This window comes from Monodelphis domestica, chromosome 5, assembly GCF_027887165.1.
Source record: "Monodelphis domestica isolate mMonDom1 chromosome 5, mMonDom1.pri, whole genome shotgun sequence".
In the NCBI taxonomy this organism is placed as follows: domain Eukaryota; kingdom Metazoa; phylum Chordata; class Mammalia; order Didelphimorphia; family Didelphidae; genus Monodelphis; species Monodelphis domestica.
Window position 1 is genome coordinate 84849324 of NC_077231.1, and position 16472 is coordinate 84865795.

Sequence of the window (16472 nt, forward strand, 5' to 3'; positions counted from 1 at the left end):
GTGCCTGGACGGCTGGCTCCGCCCATTACTCGCAGACCGGAAGTGATGCCACCGGGCCGGCGGGACTTGCTCTTCTTCCGGCCCCTCCCCCTGCCCGCCTCCCTCCCGGCTCCCGGAGCTTCAGCCGTAGCGGCAGCGGCAGCGGCCGTGGTAGCGGCGTCGATGGCGGTGGAGTAGCTGGAGCGACGTCGACAGCGCGGCGGCTGTAGGAGAGCGAGCCTTTGTACCGCCCCTTCGGGGGCCGGCGGGTGGACCAGGTGAGCTGTCGGTGGAGCCGTCCCCGCTCCGCTGGCTGAGGAGATCAGCGGCTGCCTCCGTCCGGCCTAGGCCGCCCCAACCGCAGTTGCTGGGTGACGACTGCGCCTCCGCTGCCAGGGAGGCCGCAGCCTCCGTCGAGCCTCCCTAGGGCTCCCGTTTAGCCCTTCAGGAGCTTGGGGCACGCCGAGTCTGGGGCTGGGGAGTTCGTGTACTGAGGGAGGTCCCGAGCTTGGGGAGGGGGTAGAGCTGCCAAGGCCGCCCCAGCCCTCGGATTGTATTAAGGATCCAGAGAAGGAAGCTTCGACTCAACTTCTTTGGGGGACGAGGACCATCCCGGCAAACTCTTCGAAAGCATCCATTGGGTGCAGAGATCGGGGAGGGGGGGGGGGTGAGTGGGTCGCACACCTGTTTCTGGAGCCTGCTAATGACCCCTCTCCTCCTTTGCTCCCATAGTTTCTGCTCTGGCCGGGCCTTGTAAGTTAGTGGTAAAACTACGAGAGTTTTAGTTTTGTTTTAATAGGAAGCATCTCCCTTAATGCTGAAACCTTAGGCCTCTTTGTTGATGGTTTCGTACCGAAACTGTCTTTATCTTGTTAGTCTAGAGTTGTTTGCGCGTTGTCGTCTCCCTAGGGTCTGCCTTTTTGTGTGTGTATGTGATTTTCTTTATATTCCCTGCGCTTAGCACGTAGTAGGCTGTTAACATACTTAATATTTACTTCTTGATGAGAAAAACAACGAATCATTTCCAGGATGAAACTTTTTCCCCCTTGCTGATTTGGGAACCGTAAAAAATTAAAAAAAAATTTATATGTTAAATGAGTCACCATGTTATGAACATTAAAATTTAAAAAAAAATTCACCCCTAAGTTTGTCTGTTTTTCTCTATAAACTTCTACAACGAAGAGTAATATTTAATGTTATTTTTTCACTTGGTAGATTTGGAAATTGAGGGCCTGAGCACCTTTTTCTGCTAATTAAGTACATTGTTTAAAAAGTTCGTCAATGACGTTTCATGTTGTTTCCAGCGGTAGCTTGAAAGTTGTACGGCTGGGGCTGGCTTTAGTGATCTACAGGTTGGGTGTTTGGTTGGCCTGCATTGTTGAGAAATAAAGATTAAGGGTACTTTACCTGAAGAGAGACAGAGACAGAGAGAGAGGAGTGCTTTTGTGAAAGATTAAATGAGTTAGGGTTGATTATTGCCGTTATTATGAAAGAAATTTAGGAGTGACTTAGGCAACAGCTTTGTATGTAATTGTTGTTCTATGAACTACATTTATGGGGGGAAAATAGGTTTAGTCGGGAAAAGTTACATTGGGGGAGTTTGACTTTCAGAAATATAAAAATAGAGGAGTACTTCAGTATTGTAAGCTTTTGCAGAAATATCTGAATGTAAGCTGCTGATGTTGGTCCATTTTGAAAGAAGCATAGGAATGACAGGCAACACTATTGTTTGTAAATGTTACTGTTAAAATTACATTTGTAAGAACAAAACAGTAATAGTCAAGTCACTCATGATACAAGGGGAAAGAAAAAAATTGTGTTGGAGGAATGTTTCTGCTGTAATTATTTATGTACTGGGAAGACATAAATTCATCAAATGGTCTATATTAGAGCATACTTGCACTATATAACTAAAGATGTTATTTGTTGTGCAGTTGTGTTGGACTTTTTGTGACCCTATAGACCACAGCACACCAGGTTCCCCTTTCCTCCAAGATCTGAAGTCTGTGGGAAGCTCATGTTCATTGTTTCCATAACACCATCTATCATAGCTAAAGATAAATACATACAAAAAGACCAAATAAAACAAATGTAGATATATTATTATGAGAGAGCATGTGTTAAGTGCTTTGTAAAACTTTAACGTGCATTTTCTTTGTGCATTAGGAAAGGGAGGTGTAAGGTATTTTTATGAGTATAATTTGTAAGTTCAAGTTTATATTTGGTCAGATTTTCATAAAACATGCTTAAACACAATAGCCACAAACCTTCTAATCTTAAGAGTTAGAATAGATATTCGAGTTTATTATAGTTCAATCTCTTACTCAAAAATTTCCCCCTTCCCACTCCAGATACAGATAGTGTCACTTCCTACTGGGCTGCACTCGTGGGGACTTCATCCTGCTCTTTAGTACCTCCCAGGAGAATAGATAGATTCTGTGATTTACACTTCCTCAGCACCTTTTTATTTTGGGAATCCTTCCTCTCAGATTGTAGAGGGAGGGTAGACCACCAGAGAACTCTTCCCAAAGCCTTCATTTAAAGAGGGCTCCTTGGACAGTATTTCTTTATTTCTTTCAGGGCTGTATTTCTCTGGACATAAACATGCATACCTTTCCCTCTCAATCTTGATTTCTTTTTATGAAAGAATTTGTTATATGTTATCTTCCTCTTTTAAGTTGTGAGCTCCTTGAGGGCCGGGACTGTCTTTTGCATTCTCTGTATCCCTAGCCCTTAGTGAGGTGCCTGTCACATTGTATTCCTTAATGATTAAGTGTTTAATAAATGTTTATTCACTGACTTGACTTGTAGAAAGATCCTGATAAAGGGAGATAACAAGAAACCTTTTTATTCCAGATTTTTTTAAGTGCCCAAATTTAAGATCTTGGTTTATACAAGGGAGGAATCTAGCCTAATGTGATGTGATTCCAGTGATCCTAAACAAGTTTATCTTCAGGGGCTAATGGGGAATATATAATTTTCTCTTCATCTCTGTTTTAGTTACCACATTCTAATTTTCAGCTTTCACCCAAAATATAATAAATATACAGAGTAAGCAATGTGGTTCTTCAAGATTTGCCTCATAAATTGGTCCAATCATTCTGGAGGGCAATTTGGAACTAATGCTCAAAGGACTTTAAAAGAATGCTTACCCTTTGATCCAGCAATACCACTGCTGGGTTTGTATCCCAAAGAGATAATAAGGAAAAAAAAAAAACTTGTACAAAAATATTTATAACTGTGCTCATTGTAATGTCAAAAACTTGGAAAATGAAGGGGTGTCCAGTGATTGGGAAATGGCTGAACACATTGTGGTATCTGGTGGTGATGGAATGTTATTGTGCTGAAAGTAATAATGAACTAGAGGATTTCTATGTGAATTGGACAGACCTCCAGGAATTGATGCAAAGCAAAAGGGGCAGAGCCAGGAGAACATTTTACACAGAGACTGGCACTGTGGTACAATAGAATGTGACAACTTTTCTACAATCTGGAGGAACATATGAGAAAGAATGCTATCCACATTCTGAGAAAGAACTGTGGGAACAGAAATGCAGAAGAAAAATATGATTTATCTTGTAGTTCAAAAGGGATATGATTAGGGTTTTGGTGTTAAAAGATAACTATTGCAAATATGAATAACATGGAAATAGATTTTGAACAATGATACATGTATAACTCAGTAGAATTGCTTGTCAGCTCCAGGAGTGGGGAGGAAGGAGGAACTCATGAATCGTGTAACCATGGAAAAATATTCTAAATTAAAAAAATTAAGATTTGCCTCACAGGATAATTTTATATACTTTTTGACCATAAACAATCAATTATAGATATTTACCAGTATTCCAGATAAGAAAGATCATTATGTGAAATCTCATTAAGTCCTACTTAAAATGTATTAGAAAACATATACTCTTGACTCTGTAAGCCTTAGGCAGAATAAGGGAAGAAGACTATCCCAATTCTTAAGAAAAGGATGGAAAGATTTTTCAGTAGAATGCACATAGTGGTGAAGTTAACATTTTGAAAATTATTTATTATTGCTGCTTACTTGCTGTGTGAATTTAGATAGTTACTTCAGGGCTTCACTTTTAATATTGGTGAAATGAGGAACTTCGATTTCTTGACCCTTTCTGATATTCTCTGATTCTGTGTTGTAAGTCTTTTCTTCAACATTTAAGCAGCCTGAAGTAGGAAGGGGGGATGGAGTGTTAGGAGTGGGAGACAAATTTTCAAGATTTCCCAACTTTGAGGGGACCAATAGAAACTGAGCAGTGAGATATTTTTTATCATCTGTAGCAATGTGGTATGCATTGTGCTTCATATGATTTAAGAAGGGTTATATCACAAAGGTGCTTTTATAGAGGATTCATTTCATGGAGGTAAATGTCATTTTGCAACACGAGCATAATAGTATGGCATTAGTGGATTAAATTCTGGGCTTGAAGGGCAGGGATTCATTCAAGTCCTGCCTCTGCCTTTTGTTCTGTGACAACTTTGTAGAATTTATCCCATAAGTCATAGACAGGTTGTGATCCATTTCAGTGGAGGAAACTGTATCTTTGGAGTTTGTCCTATTCAAGAACGTGAGCTCCTTGAGGGGAGGACATATTTTTATCTTTGAATCTCTAGGGCCCTCCACATCATAGATATCTAATAAGTGATTATCAAAGAAAAAGTTAAAAAAGTAATAAATCCTTCAAATTCATAGACTACTCCTCTGATACCTAGTGTATACATTATTGAAGACCTTTTGACCATTGAATTTAAACTTTGTACATTCACTTCAACAAACGCTAACTCGTAACTATCATAAATACTGAGAACAGATAGAAAAATAACACCTTTCCCTCAAACAGTTGTATATTTGTACAGGAATAACTATATAATACTAGAATATGATGATTTCAGAGAGAGGCCAAACAAACACTAGAAATTTGCTTTAGTAATCATTCCTACCTGGGGAATATGGGAAAATTTCATGGAGTAGGTGGCATCTTAACTGAACCTTGAAAGAAGAGAAGGGTTTTTGCTTCGACTTGGGCATCAGCACGCCCAGAAGTGGTAGAATGGGAGGAGAGCAGGGAATGACATGAATGTGGGAGAAATCAGTATGGTCTCTCCCTCTCCCTCCTTCAAACAACTACTAATATAAGGTATTTCTGTCTTTGATAAAATATTTCTGTCTTCGCTAATAGACAGTATAAACTGAAAACACAGCCTTATTTTGGTTTACATTTCGCTTATTAGTTATTTTGGATAATTTCTCATGTTTGGTTTATGTTTCTTTTAAAAATTCCCAACCCTTTGATCACTTATATATTGTAGAATGACTTGGGAGTCAATTTCCTCTATTTTGGATACTAGATTTTATGTAAGATTGGAGCTGCTTTCTATCATTTTTTGATTCCTCCAATCCCTGGAGCAGGCAGTCAGATTGTGAAGAACCTTGTACCCCAGGCAAAGGTTTGTACTTTAACTTGCAGATTATGTGGAACCACAGAAAGTGTTTGAAGCAAAGGAGTAATATGATTGAACTTGTATAGTAGTAGTAGTAATACAACAATAATAACTTCTGTAATGCCTTGAAATTTGTAAAATGCTTTACATATAGTAGTATTTCATTTTTTTCTCTCAACCTAGTGAAGTAGATACTACAGGTATTATTATTCCCATTTTATGGAAGAAGTAACCAAGATCCAAAGAGGTTTAGTGATGTGTGGCATAGTGGATACAGTATTGGACTTGGAGAATGAAAGACCTAGGATCAAATCCCACCTCAAATACTGACACTTAACATTTTTGTGCCCATTTCTTCACTGCAAAATAAAAACGTTGGACTTCATGGCCTCTAAGGTTCTTTGCAGTTCTAAATCTTTGTCTGATCTTGTCACTTCCCCCATGTTACAGAGTTAAGAAGGGTCAGAAGTACGATTTGAATGCAGATCTTTCTGACTAGAGCCAGGACTATTCACTACATCACCTACTTCTTAGAGTAGGAAGATTACTCTGTCAATCTAGTGGGAAGAATATTGATTAGAGGAGACTAGAAAACTAGAAACTGGGAAACCATTTGGAATGCTCAAATTAAAATACCTGAGTAGTGATTGAGAACTCTGAGAGGTGGGAAGCCTAAGAGAGAAAAACATTTCCATTCAATATTAGTCAAATTTGAAATGGATACTTTTTCCAGAAATGATGCCTCTATCAAGAAAGACAAAGCACATTTTTGATTCTGTTTTTCTTAGAATAGTCAAAGAACAATGAAATATAATTCCTGATATCCAAATCCATTTTCTAAATAAAAAAAATTTTTCTAAGTTCAAAGAACTGTATTTTTGAGGGGCAGCTGGGTAGCTCAGTGGATTGAGAACCAGGCTTAGAAACGGGAGGTCCTAGGTTCAAATCTGGCCTCAGCCACTTCCTAGCTGTGTGACCCTGGGCAAGTCACTTGACCCCCATTGCATAGTCCTTACCACTCTTCTGCCTTGGAGCCAATACACAGTACAATACACAGTATTGACACATTCTTGAATGTTCATCAAAGATCATTTTTGTAAGACTTGAAAATGACAGCAATTTCTCAGTTATGAATTTTTGCATGGGAAAAAATGAGCATATAACTATAGATTTAGATGTTGAAGAGACCTTGAAAGTTGTTTTATCCAAATACTTCATTTTATAATTGAGAAAACTGAGGTCTAGAGATCATACAGGTAAATAACAGAACTAGAATTTGAACCTAAATTCTCTGATTTCCCATCCAGATCTCAGTGGTTTACTCATAGATAGGTATTTTCTAAAACATACATTTGTTAATATGTAAATATTTGCTATGGACTTGTGTTATTATCCCATTCCTTTTGTAAAGTCTCCCAAATGCATTCTGGTCTACTTTGGTCTTATGCATCTGAACTCATACCATTTATATTCTGTAATGTTTATTTGTCACTTTTATTTATTTATTTGTTTGTTTGTTTGTTTTTCATTTAAATTAGTTTATTTAGTCAATTTAGAGCATTATTCCTTGGTTACAATAATCACATTATTTCCCTCCCTCCCCTCCACCAAGACTTATCTTTTAAAGTAAAAGTTTTTCTTACTCTTGTGCTGTATCTTATTAAATTCAACAAGCATTTTATTAAGTTCCTATGTGTGCCACTGTGCTAGGTTCTCTGGATATACAGACAAAAAGAAAACAGCTCCTGCCCTCAAGGAACTTACTTGGGGGTCAGGCAGATATGCTGATTTAATGGTGGGTGTGTTCTGGGATACAGTGGAATACATTAATAAATGATGGGAAATGGGAGAGGGCTGAGTTACTCTAAGAAGGATTAAGCCAGAAGTGGTTTAATTCTGTGCTTGAAATAGATTGGAAAGCATAAGATAGAGATGGATTTTACGTTGATTCCGTTATTAGTTATTATTGGTAACTCCAGGTGAGGAACTTCCTTCAAATCAGTGCTGGTCAGCATCTCTGCAACTTAGAGAGGTTTCTGAACCCTTAAGAACTTCACATCCTCTGGGTCTTAAAGACTTAAACCCAAGTCTTCCCACCTTAAAACTAGGCCTGTCTCTACTATACTTTGCTTCTTTTCTGTTGGAAAATTTAGTTTCCTTCAAATCTCTAGTATTCTAGTACACTTTCTTTTTTTTTTCCTTTTTATAAACCCTTTCCTTCCATCTTGGAGTCAATACTGTGTATTGGTTTCAAGGCAGAAGAGTGGTAAGGGCTAGGCAATGGGGGTCAAGTGACTTGCCTAGGGTCACACAGCTGGGAAGTGTTTGAGGCCAGATTTGAACCTAGGACCTCCCATCTCTAGGCTGACTCTCAAACCACTGAGCTACCCAGCTGCCCCCTATTCTAGTACGCTTTCAATGATGAAATGTTTCATAGACTCCTCAGTTCTTAAGTGTATTTTGTTTGTAGTAGGATTACATGATTTTGACAGGAATGTTTGCCAGTGGGGATTCATTTGACTTGGTTTAAAATCAATGAGTATCTTTGTTTCAGTCTAAAAATTTTATTTTGGCAATTCTTTAATCTAAAATTGAATTAGGATTTTAAGTTCTTTGAGGGGAGGGACTAGCTTTTACAAACTTTTTTGTATCCCTATGACTTAGTACAGTGACTGGTACATACATAGTAGGCACTTAATGAATGTTTATTGATGGATTAATTGATTATTAGTCTTTGGCAATAGGTACTTAAAAAGCAAATGAGTATCATTTTCAGATTAAAATTTTTATTTTTAACAATTCTTTAAATCTATAATAATAATATTATTAAAACTATCATTGTGTAAAGGATCTTTGATCAGTGTGCTAATTCCCTGTACTGTTACAGTTCAAAACCTATCCTTAACTTTGTCTTAAAGAGTTTTCAAGTGCAGAGAGTTTAAGTGGTTTGACTGTTGTCGTCTAAGCTAGTGTTAGCAGTGGAATTTAAACCCAGGCTTGTCTGGTTGTGCTCTCAGTCTATTATATCACATTGCTTCTTATGCTACAGAAATGTATGTATGAAATTTTATGTTACTAGGAAAACTCTTTAGCTTAAATGGTGTCAGGATACGTAGTTATTTTATGTTTTGCTTGATGTTAATCTGAAAATCATGAATGAATTCTCTTTTTATGTTTACCAAAGACTCTTGTATGATACCACCATATGCTTTGTAGATACCGTTTTTGAGGTGAACTTTTTAAAGCTGCATATTGGTGTGTAGAGTCAAGGGAAGTCAGTTAACCTTCCCAGATCTTATTTTAGTTGTCAACTGAGGGGGTTGGATTTGATGGCCTTTGGGGTACCTTTCAGCTCCAGATCTATTTTTTATTTATAACTGAAAATTAGGTCTTATGTTAAGTAACATTGTTTATGAAACCTTTTTCATTCCTTATTCCTTTAATTTTGCCTTTTTAAACACAGTAGCATTTTGGGGGGGGGTAGGGAATTTATTTATTTATTTTTGACATGTTGATACAATTTTAAATAATCATCTTCTGACACTTTGCATCCATTTTCACTCCATCTTCCTTCCTTGAGACAGTGGGTATTATATTGGTTATCTATGTGCTATCATGCAGTACATATTTTATACATACACATCCATTTCATCATGTTGTGAAAAAGAACACAGATAAGAAAAAAACTCATGAAAGAGTTTAAGTGAAAAATGAATGTTCTAATCTACATTCGGAATTCCTTCAGCTCCTTCTGTGGTGGAAGGTAGCTCATTTCCTCATAAATCTGTTGGAATTTTGCATTGCTGGATCCTTGGATTGCTGATAATAGTTAAGCTATTCACAGTTTATTATCAGATATTGTTATTTCTGTGTACAACATTCTCTTTGCTCTGTTTACCTCACTTTGTATCACTTCATGTAAGTCTTTCCAGGTTTTTTTTTTTTAATGTGTCCTGTTTATCATTTCTGATGGCATAGTAATGTCCATTATAATCATTTACCACAACTTGTTTAGCCATTCCCTAATTGATGGATATTCTTCAGCTTCCAATTATTGTCATCACAAAGAGCTGCTTTAAATCTTTATACAAAACAATGCTTTTTATAATAGGCAACTTTGTGGTCCAGTGGATAGGGAGCTAGGCCTTGAGTCAGTGTGACTCTTTTTCCTGAATTCATATCTGACCTCAGACACTTGCCAGCTGTATGACTTTGGGCAAGTTACTTAATTCTGTTTGCCCCAGTTCCCTCATCTGTAAAATGATTTGGAGAAAGAAATGGCAAACTACTTTATTATCCTTGTCAAGAAATTCCCAAACAAATAGATGTCCTTCTTACTTGAAGAGGACTAAAATGACATCACTATGTTCCAATCATTGTACCATGTGTCTGACTATGACTGAGCAAATCATTGCAAGTTCTGGAACTTCTACTACTGGTCAGGCACAAATAGCCCATGTGAATATTTGGGAGGGAGAAGGTAGTAAAATGTAAAATAGTAGAATGGTTGATATCTTTTGATACAAAGTTGTTGGCTTCATTCTTCTAGAGCTGTGATGGTGAACCTGTTGATTCTATGCCAAAGATGGCACAAAGAGGCCTCTCTGTGAGCATGCAAGCCATCCCCCCACTCCCATGGAGTTACTACCCACCCCTCTCCATCCCCTGAGTGGAGCACTCAGGGCATTCTCCACTCCATTTCTCCCTCCTCTATCTGGCCTGGGGCTCCTGTGACCTTCCTCCCTATGGAGAGGAAGCGGAGGCTGAGGGGAAGACTTGGTGCCTGTTTATGCCTTTGAGGAGGAGCAGGCTGAGCCCTACCACAGGCTGTGTGTGGCTGCCCTGGGTTGTGGGAAGGAAGGAAACAGTGGTGGAGGCTCATGCTGAAAGCCCCATTCTCATCTGATTTTGAGCCTGCAGAGCCTCCTCTGACCCCCTCCCTGGGGCTCCTCCTTTGGTTTTAACATATGAATCTCCCTAGGAGGAGCCCACTCCAAGTCCCAGGGAGTACTCCTTGCTGTGTCATGACACCCCTCCTTCGGGGGGGGGGGGGGCATCAAAACCTGTCTTCAGCAATCCCCACCCCCATCAGAGAGTTTTAGCAAGTGTACACATGCTGGCTTGCTGAGGGAAAGGAAACTCCAAGACTTCACCCTCTCCCAGACTAGGGGGGGAGCAGGAGGCTCCCTTGCAGTGCTGTCCTTACCTAGAATACTTCAGATCAGGTGGACTGCAGCCAGACCAGAATCATTGGTAGAGAACTTCTTGCAAGCCCAGCCTTGATCTGAACCCAGATCAGGATTAGCTAACCCAAAGGACTATTTTGTTTTTTTAAAAAAAAAGGAAATTGTCTTATTCTAGAACCCTGTTTAAGTTACCTCTCCTCCTCCCAGTTGAATGGTGGCAAGACTTGCTAGCCCAGGAATCTCCCACCTGGCTTTTCCTGAAGAGAGCTGCCCAAGTTGGTCAAAAACATCCTGAAAAGTAGACCCTCCTCCATACAGGATTCATTATCTGATGGGGGAGGGAGGACATGGCACTCTTGTCAGTGGTGGGGGGACTGCATTGCACACGGTCTCTGAGAGGTTCTCCATCACTGTCCTAGAGTCATCCAAGTCAAGTGTCCAGACAAAAGCCAAGATGACTGGTGATAGCTCAGGCCTGGTGGATAACCTTGGCTCCTTTATTGCCTTAACCAAGCTTTAGGCACTCCACAGTGCCTGCTTCCACTGCCTTTATTGCCTTTGGAAAAAATTATCATCTATTCCTTCCACTAGAGAAAGTTTCACTTGCCTGCGGTAGATACCCTGTGAAGAGTGAATCAAATTTTGTCTATCAGCAACTTTTAAGTTAATCAATCAAAAACTTAAGTACCCCTACTTAGTACCTTAAGTGTGAGAGTTCACAAGTTACTTGCTAGAGTGGAACTCCTGAGGCCAGTGCTGCAGCCCCTCAACCTCACCCCTTGGGCAGTGTTAGATAAATTGAAAGACTGCAATTGGTTCATGTAAAGTGGGGGAGCGATAGGAAGTGACATCCAGAAAACTGCTTTAAAAAGGGCAGCTCAAGGATTCAGTCATTCTCTCTGTTGGTGAGCCCAGGCTGGAGGAGGAGACTCTTTCCTTAGATCCTGAGGTGGAGAGTGGGTGGTGAGTGGAGGATTCCTTCTTTGGTTCTTTGGTGAGGATATCCTCTCTGCTCATTGGCCCTTTGGTGGGAAACTCCCTTCAGTGTGAGTTCTGGTGATATTCTTGGTAATCTTAGCCTTGTGTGCACAGAAGGTTCTCAGTGGATTCTTCTCTGTTTCCTGGGTCTTCGGATTTGGGCTTCCTAATTAGGATTTTGGATTCTGGTGAGATTCACTTTCCGATTTGCATTTTCAGTCTGGAGACATTAGGATTAAACTGGGGTAGGTAGTACTTTCTGTCTCTTTATCTAGATTTTCCCACTTTCACTCTTTCTACCTTTTTGTAAATAAAGTTGCTAAAAGTAATTTTGACTTAAGCTGTGATATTTTTAAATTGGTGACCACAATATTACTTTAGAATTCTCATATTTAGCATAAAATCTAAATTTAAATTCTGATAACCCCCCTAACTCACTGACAGGTTTGAGACTTTTTGTTTTCAACCTAGTTTAGCTTGCCTGCTGAATCACTTTACTGGGATGTGACTGCTTTGCATGCTACAGCTTTTTGGAGTTGCAAATGAGAGCTAGGTGGCAGGTAGACACCAAAGGAGGAAAGCAGCCCTGAAAAGGGCTCGTCAAGCCTTCATACCGCAGGCACTAGTCTTTCCTGTATATCCTGTACAAAAAATATGCACCTAATGGCACAGCATCCAAATTCTTAAAAGAGAAGTGAAATGTGTTACAGGAGGAAATATAGACAATAAAACTGTACTGGTAGGGAACCTCCATTTACTCTTCTCAGAACTAGATAAATCTAATTATACAACAAATAAGAAAGAGGTAAAATAAATAAAATTTTAGAAAAGTTAGATGTGATAGCTCTCTAAGGAAAAATGATTGGGAATAGTTCTATGGCACCTTCACAAAAATTGATCATGTATTAGGACATAAAAAAACCTCATAACCAAATGCAGAAAAGCAGAAATATTAAATTTATCCCCTTTGGACATAATACAATAAAAACTATATTCACCAAAGATCCTTATAAGCATAGGTGGTCACAAAGTGTCAAATGAGATTGAAAAATAATTGAACAAGAATATTGCCATCTGACATTATTACTTCAGATATCTTGAAAATTAATTCCTCCTCAAATGGATTTCTTTTCATGTATTTGACCATGAGAAAAAAAGATCAGAGTAGTGTTAGAAATTTGTGTCAAAAAGATCTTGAAGTGTTAGTGCTTGTCAGATCACCAGTATGATATAGTGTCCAAAAACAACTAATTCATTCTTGAGCTACCTTAAATCAGTTTTCAGGAACAAAGTCATGGACTCTCAAAGACAGAGAGGCCCTGCTTAGAACATATGAAGTAGAATATTGTTTTCAGTGGACCGTATTTTAGAATGGACATAGATTAGAAGGACTCTAGAGCAGGACAAACAATAAAGGACCTCAAACTCACAACATATGAAGTTCAATTGATAGAATTAGGGAAGTTTAGCGTGGAAAAGAGAAAATTTGGCAATCTTGATAGCTTCTCTCAAGTGCTTAAAGGACTGTCATGTAAAAGAGGGATTTTTATTTCTTTTGCTTTGCTGTAGAGGGCAAAAGCAGGAAAGAATTGACAGAAGTTGTAAAGAGGCAGATTTTAGGCTTAAGAAAACACTTAACAGAGTTCTACATAAGTCAAATGAGCTGTCTGAGTGGCAGTAGGGGTTTTCCTTTTTTTTTTTTTTGGCAGAGACTGAATGATGGCTCATCAAACATGTTATAGTGGGGATTTCTTTTGGATATTTGGCAGACTAGATGAACTCCAAAATTTAGTAATTCTTGACTGCCACTTCCTTAGATATTTGACACTGTCTCAGTACAATGATTTGCTTTTTCTTGACTAAACTTCTTAAAAACTGGTATAAATCAGTGGCATTGTATTTTCCTTTGAACATTTTTGGTTTTTCAGGATTTGTTTGTTTCAGTAAGTTGAGTTGATGTTGTTGCAGTTGCACAGTATCTTCATGCCTTTCTTCATAAGAGTTTATAGATGGTGTAAAAACTGTATGGTATCTGCCTTCTTTGTCCATTGCCTTCTTTTCTCTTGCTATCCCTGCAGAACACAATAGCTTTAGGTCCATCTGGTACTTTTCTTTGTTTTATGGGTTTGCTGTGGTCAAATAATTCAAAACCTAGTACCTACCTATTGGCATTGGGCTTTTATCTTTCCTGAGCTAGCCTGGGCTTTTGATAGCAGACAATCTCATTGAGACTGTGCCATCATAACAAGCAAAATGAGGATCACAATACAATGAGAGAGCAGTTAACTTTTCTTGTTCTTTGCATCACACTGAAGTTGGACATTTAAGCAAATATAATGTTATGTTTATTTTAGTCCATAATTTAGAGGTGGAAAAGATTTGGATTTTTTTGAAAGATAATTACTGTTATATTTCTTTTTGTGACTCATAGCATATGTTATAAACAGAGAGTATAAAGAGCCAGCTGGTTTGGTTTTGTTGTTTTAAAATTTACTGTTTATGGCTTCTGTTCAATTTTAATTTAGAGAAATGAATCTACTGGTTTGAAAATGAAGGATGAGAGTGGCTTGTAATTTTAAGAATTAGCTATGTTAGGTTCTGTGATGAGATATTTCATCTCTTAAATGGTTACTGGTAGTGATTTAAATTTGCATTTCAAAATTGCTAAATCCTGTCCACATTCTGAAATGTAATTTCCATTCACCTCAGTAGCATTATAAAGTTTGTCTTTTTCCTTGACACTCATTCCCTTTTTATAGTTGCCTAATAAATCAGAATTAGGAGCAGATATTTGTAAAGAACAACTTACCTGTATAGCTGCACTGAAATGTTTTTAGTACTTAGCTTAGCAGTTAGCTAAGTTCTTTAAGGAAATTAATTAGTGGTAAAGTACTAGTAAAGAGAAATGTTTCTATTTGATATTCAAATTTTACTATAGAGCAAATCTGTTTCAAAATTAGCCCTTTTGTGTCATTTTTATGTGTTCATTATTGCAAGTGCTTTTCTGATTCCTCTTATTTCTCCTTTTACTTATTCAAATCTTTCCATGTTTCCCTGAGATTCTCATGTTGTGTGTTCCTTTACTGTATATTATTCTATTATACTTGCTTACTGAAGTTAATCTCTTTTCCTATTAAAGGGAAGCCATAGTTTTCACTTTTGTGTTGCTACAAATAGTTTGATATATATCCAATATTTCTTTGTTTTTCACCTTCTTGAGATAATATGCCCAGTAGAGAGATTACTGTATCAGAAAACAGTTTAGTGGCTTTTCTAGCATTGATTTTGGATCACCTCCCAAAAGAGTTTGAACCAGTTCACGATTCCTCTAACAGTATGTTGGTGTGCCTATATTTCCACTGTTCCTCCAGCAGAAGCAGATATTTCTATCATTTTTCATCTTTGCCAGTTTGATAGATATGAAGTAAACTTTCAATTGTTTTAGTAAATATTTCTCAGTGATTTAGAGGATTGTAAAAATACAATTGCTGATGGTTTGCCTTTTGAAAAAATATTTGTTTATATCATTTGACCATCTTTCTCTATTACTTTTCTGTACTATGTGGATTGCAATAAAAATTTGGCTACTTTTGTTTTTGCTTACCAAGGACACAAGATCTTGATTTTTTTTGTCATCTTAGCAAATTTTTCTATAGTTTAAAAATATATTGTTTGTATTTTAAATGAAATAATACCTTTGTTTGAGTGTTGAACTTTTTTCACCAAGGTTAATCTATAAGAATTAAGGATTTTAATAATTTACATACAATTCAGATTTTTAAAAGTTGTTTTTCTCTTATTCCTTTAGAATAAATAGAATTATATAATATTGCAGCCATGGAGTCCATGCTGAATAAGTTGAAGAGTACTGTTACAAAAGTAACTGCCGATGTCACCAGTGCAGTAATGGGAAACCCTGTTACCAGAGAATTTGATGTTGGTCGACATGTTGCCAGTGGTGGTAATGGCCTAGCTTGGAAGATTTTTAATGGCACAAAAAAGTCAACTAAACAGGTGAGTTTGAAGTGAATGTCAGTGATGAAAAGCAACTGTTGAGACACATTTATACCTAGATAAGTTAAATGCATTTTTCTTAATGGTTTTGAGTTTTTACTATTTCTGTTGCCTTTTGTCCAAGAAATAGTAAACTCTGTATTGTCTATGTTGTTTTCATTTACTTAGTTGCAGATTTTCCATGTCATACCTACCTAGGCTTTAATTTTGTTTGCCTTACAAGATAGGCAAGTGTTAATAAGATTTAGAGTACTCTATTTTGTAATATAATGGCTTTATATTAAAAGTGAAGTTCTTTTTTCTAATTTAATGGTGTGGTGTGGCAAAACTATTTTTTGAATTTATGCAATAATTAAATGTAACTTTTGCTTCACTTAGTGAGAAACGTTAGAACCTTCTTTCCTCCTCCCCGCCTCTGAACTCTTACTGTCCATCTTAGATTCAATACTATGTATTGATTCCAAAGCCAAAGAGTAGTAAGAGCTAGGAAATGGGTATTAAGTGACTTGTCCAGGGTCACATAGCTAGAAGGTGTTTAAGGCCAAATGCAAACCTATGACCTCCCATCTCTAGGGCTAGTTCTCAGTCCACTGAACTACCTAGCTGTCCCAATATTTTCTCCTCTTGAGTAAATGTAAAATTCTTTTGCCTTTAATTGGACATATCTTTTTACCTGTCCCACTTTTGGGAGTAAAAATTCTAGGGCATGAGGATTGTTATGTTTTGTGGTATTTAATGAATTTGTTGTTTTAAAATTAGTTTTTTCATTAAATAATTGCTTTTTTAAAAAAAATTTCCAAAAGTTGACTATTTTAAACTCTTAAACTGATTTATTAAATATCAATGAATTGGTAT

General features: G+C 37.6%; 1 protein-coding gene across 3 annotated transcripts in view; it reads left to right on the forward strand.

Annotated features, from left to right (window-relative positions):
• The first annotated feature begins 120 nt into the window (after positions 1-120).
• Positions 121-16472, forward strand: part of SCYL2 (SCY1 like pseudokinase 2) — a 70412-nt gene continuing 54060 nt past the window's right edge. For 2 of the 3 annotated variants that reach the window (XM_001365125.5, XM_016425739.2), the window contains exons 1-2: positions 121-257; positions 15412-15617. In XM_001365125.5, the coding sequence (XP_001365162.1) occupies positions 15441-15617 (177 nt within the window). In that variant the 5' untranslated portion in view covers positions 121-257; positions 15412-15440. Of the gene's footprint in view, positions 258-15411; positions 15618-16472 lie in introns of those variants that run through there. The other variant, XM_056798694.1, reaches the window with a different exon arrangement.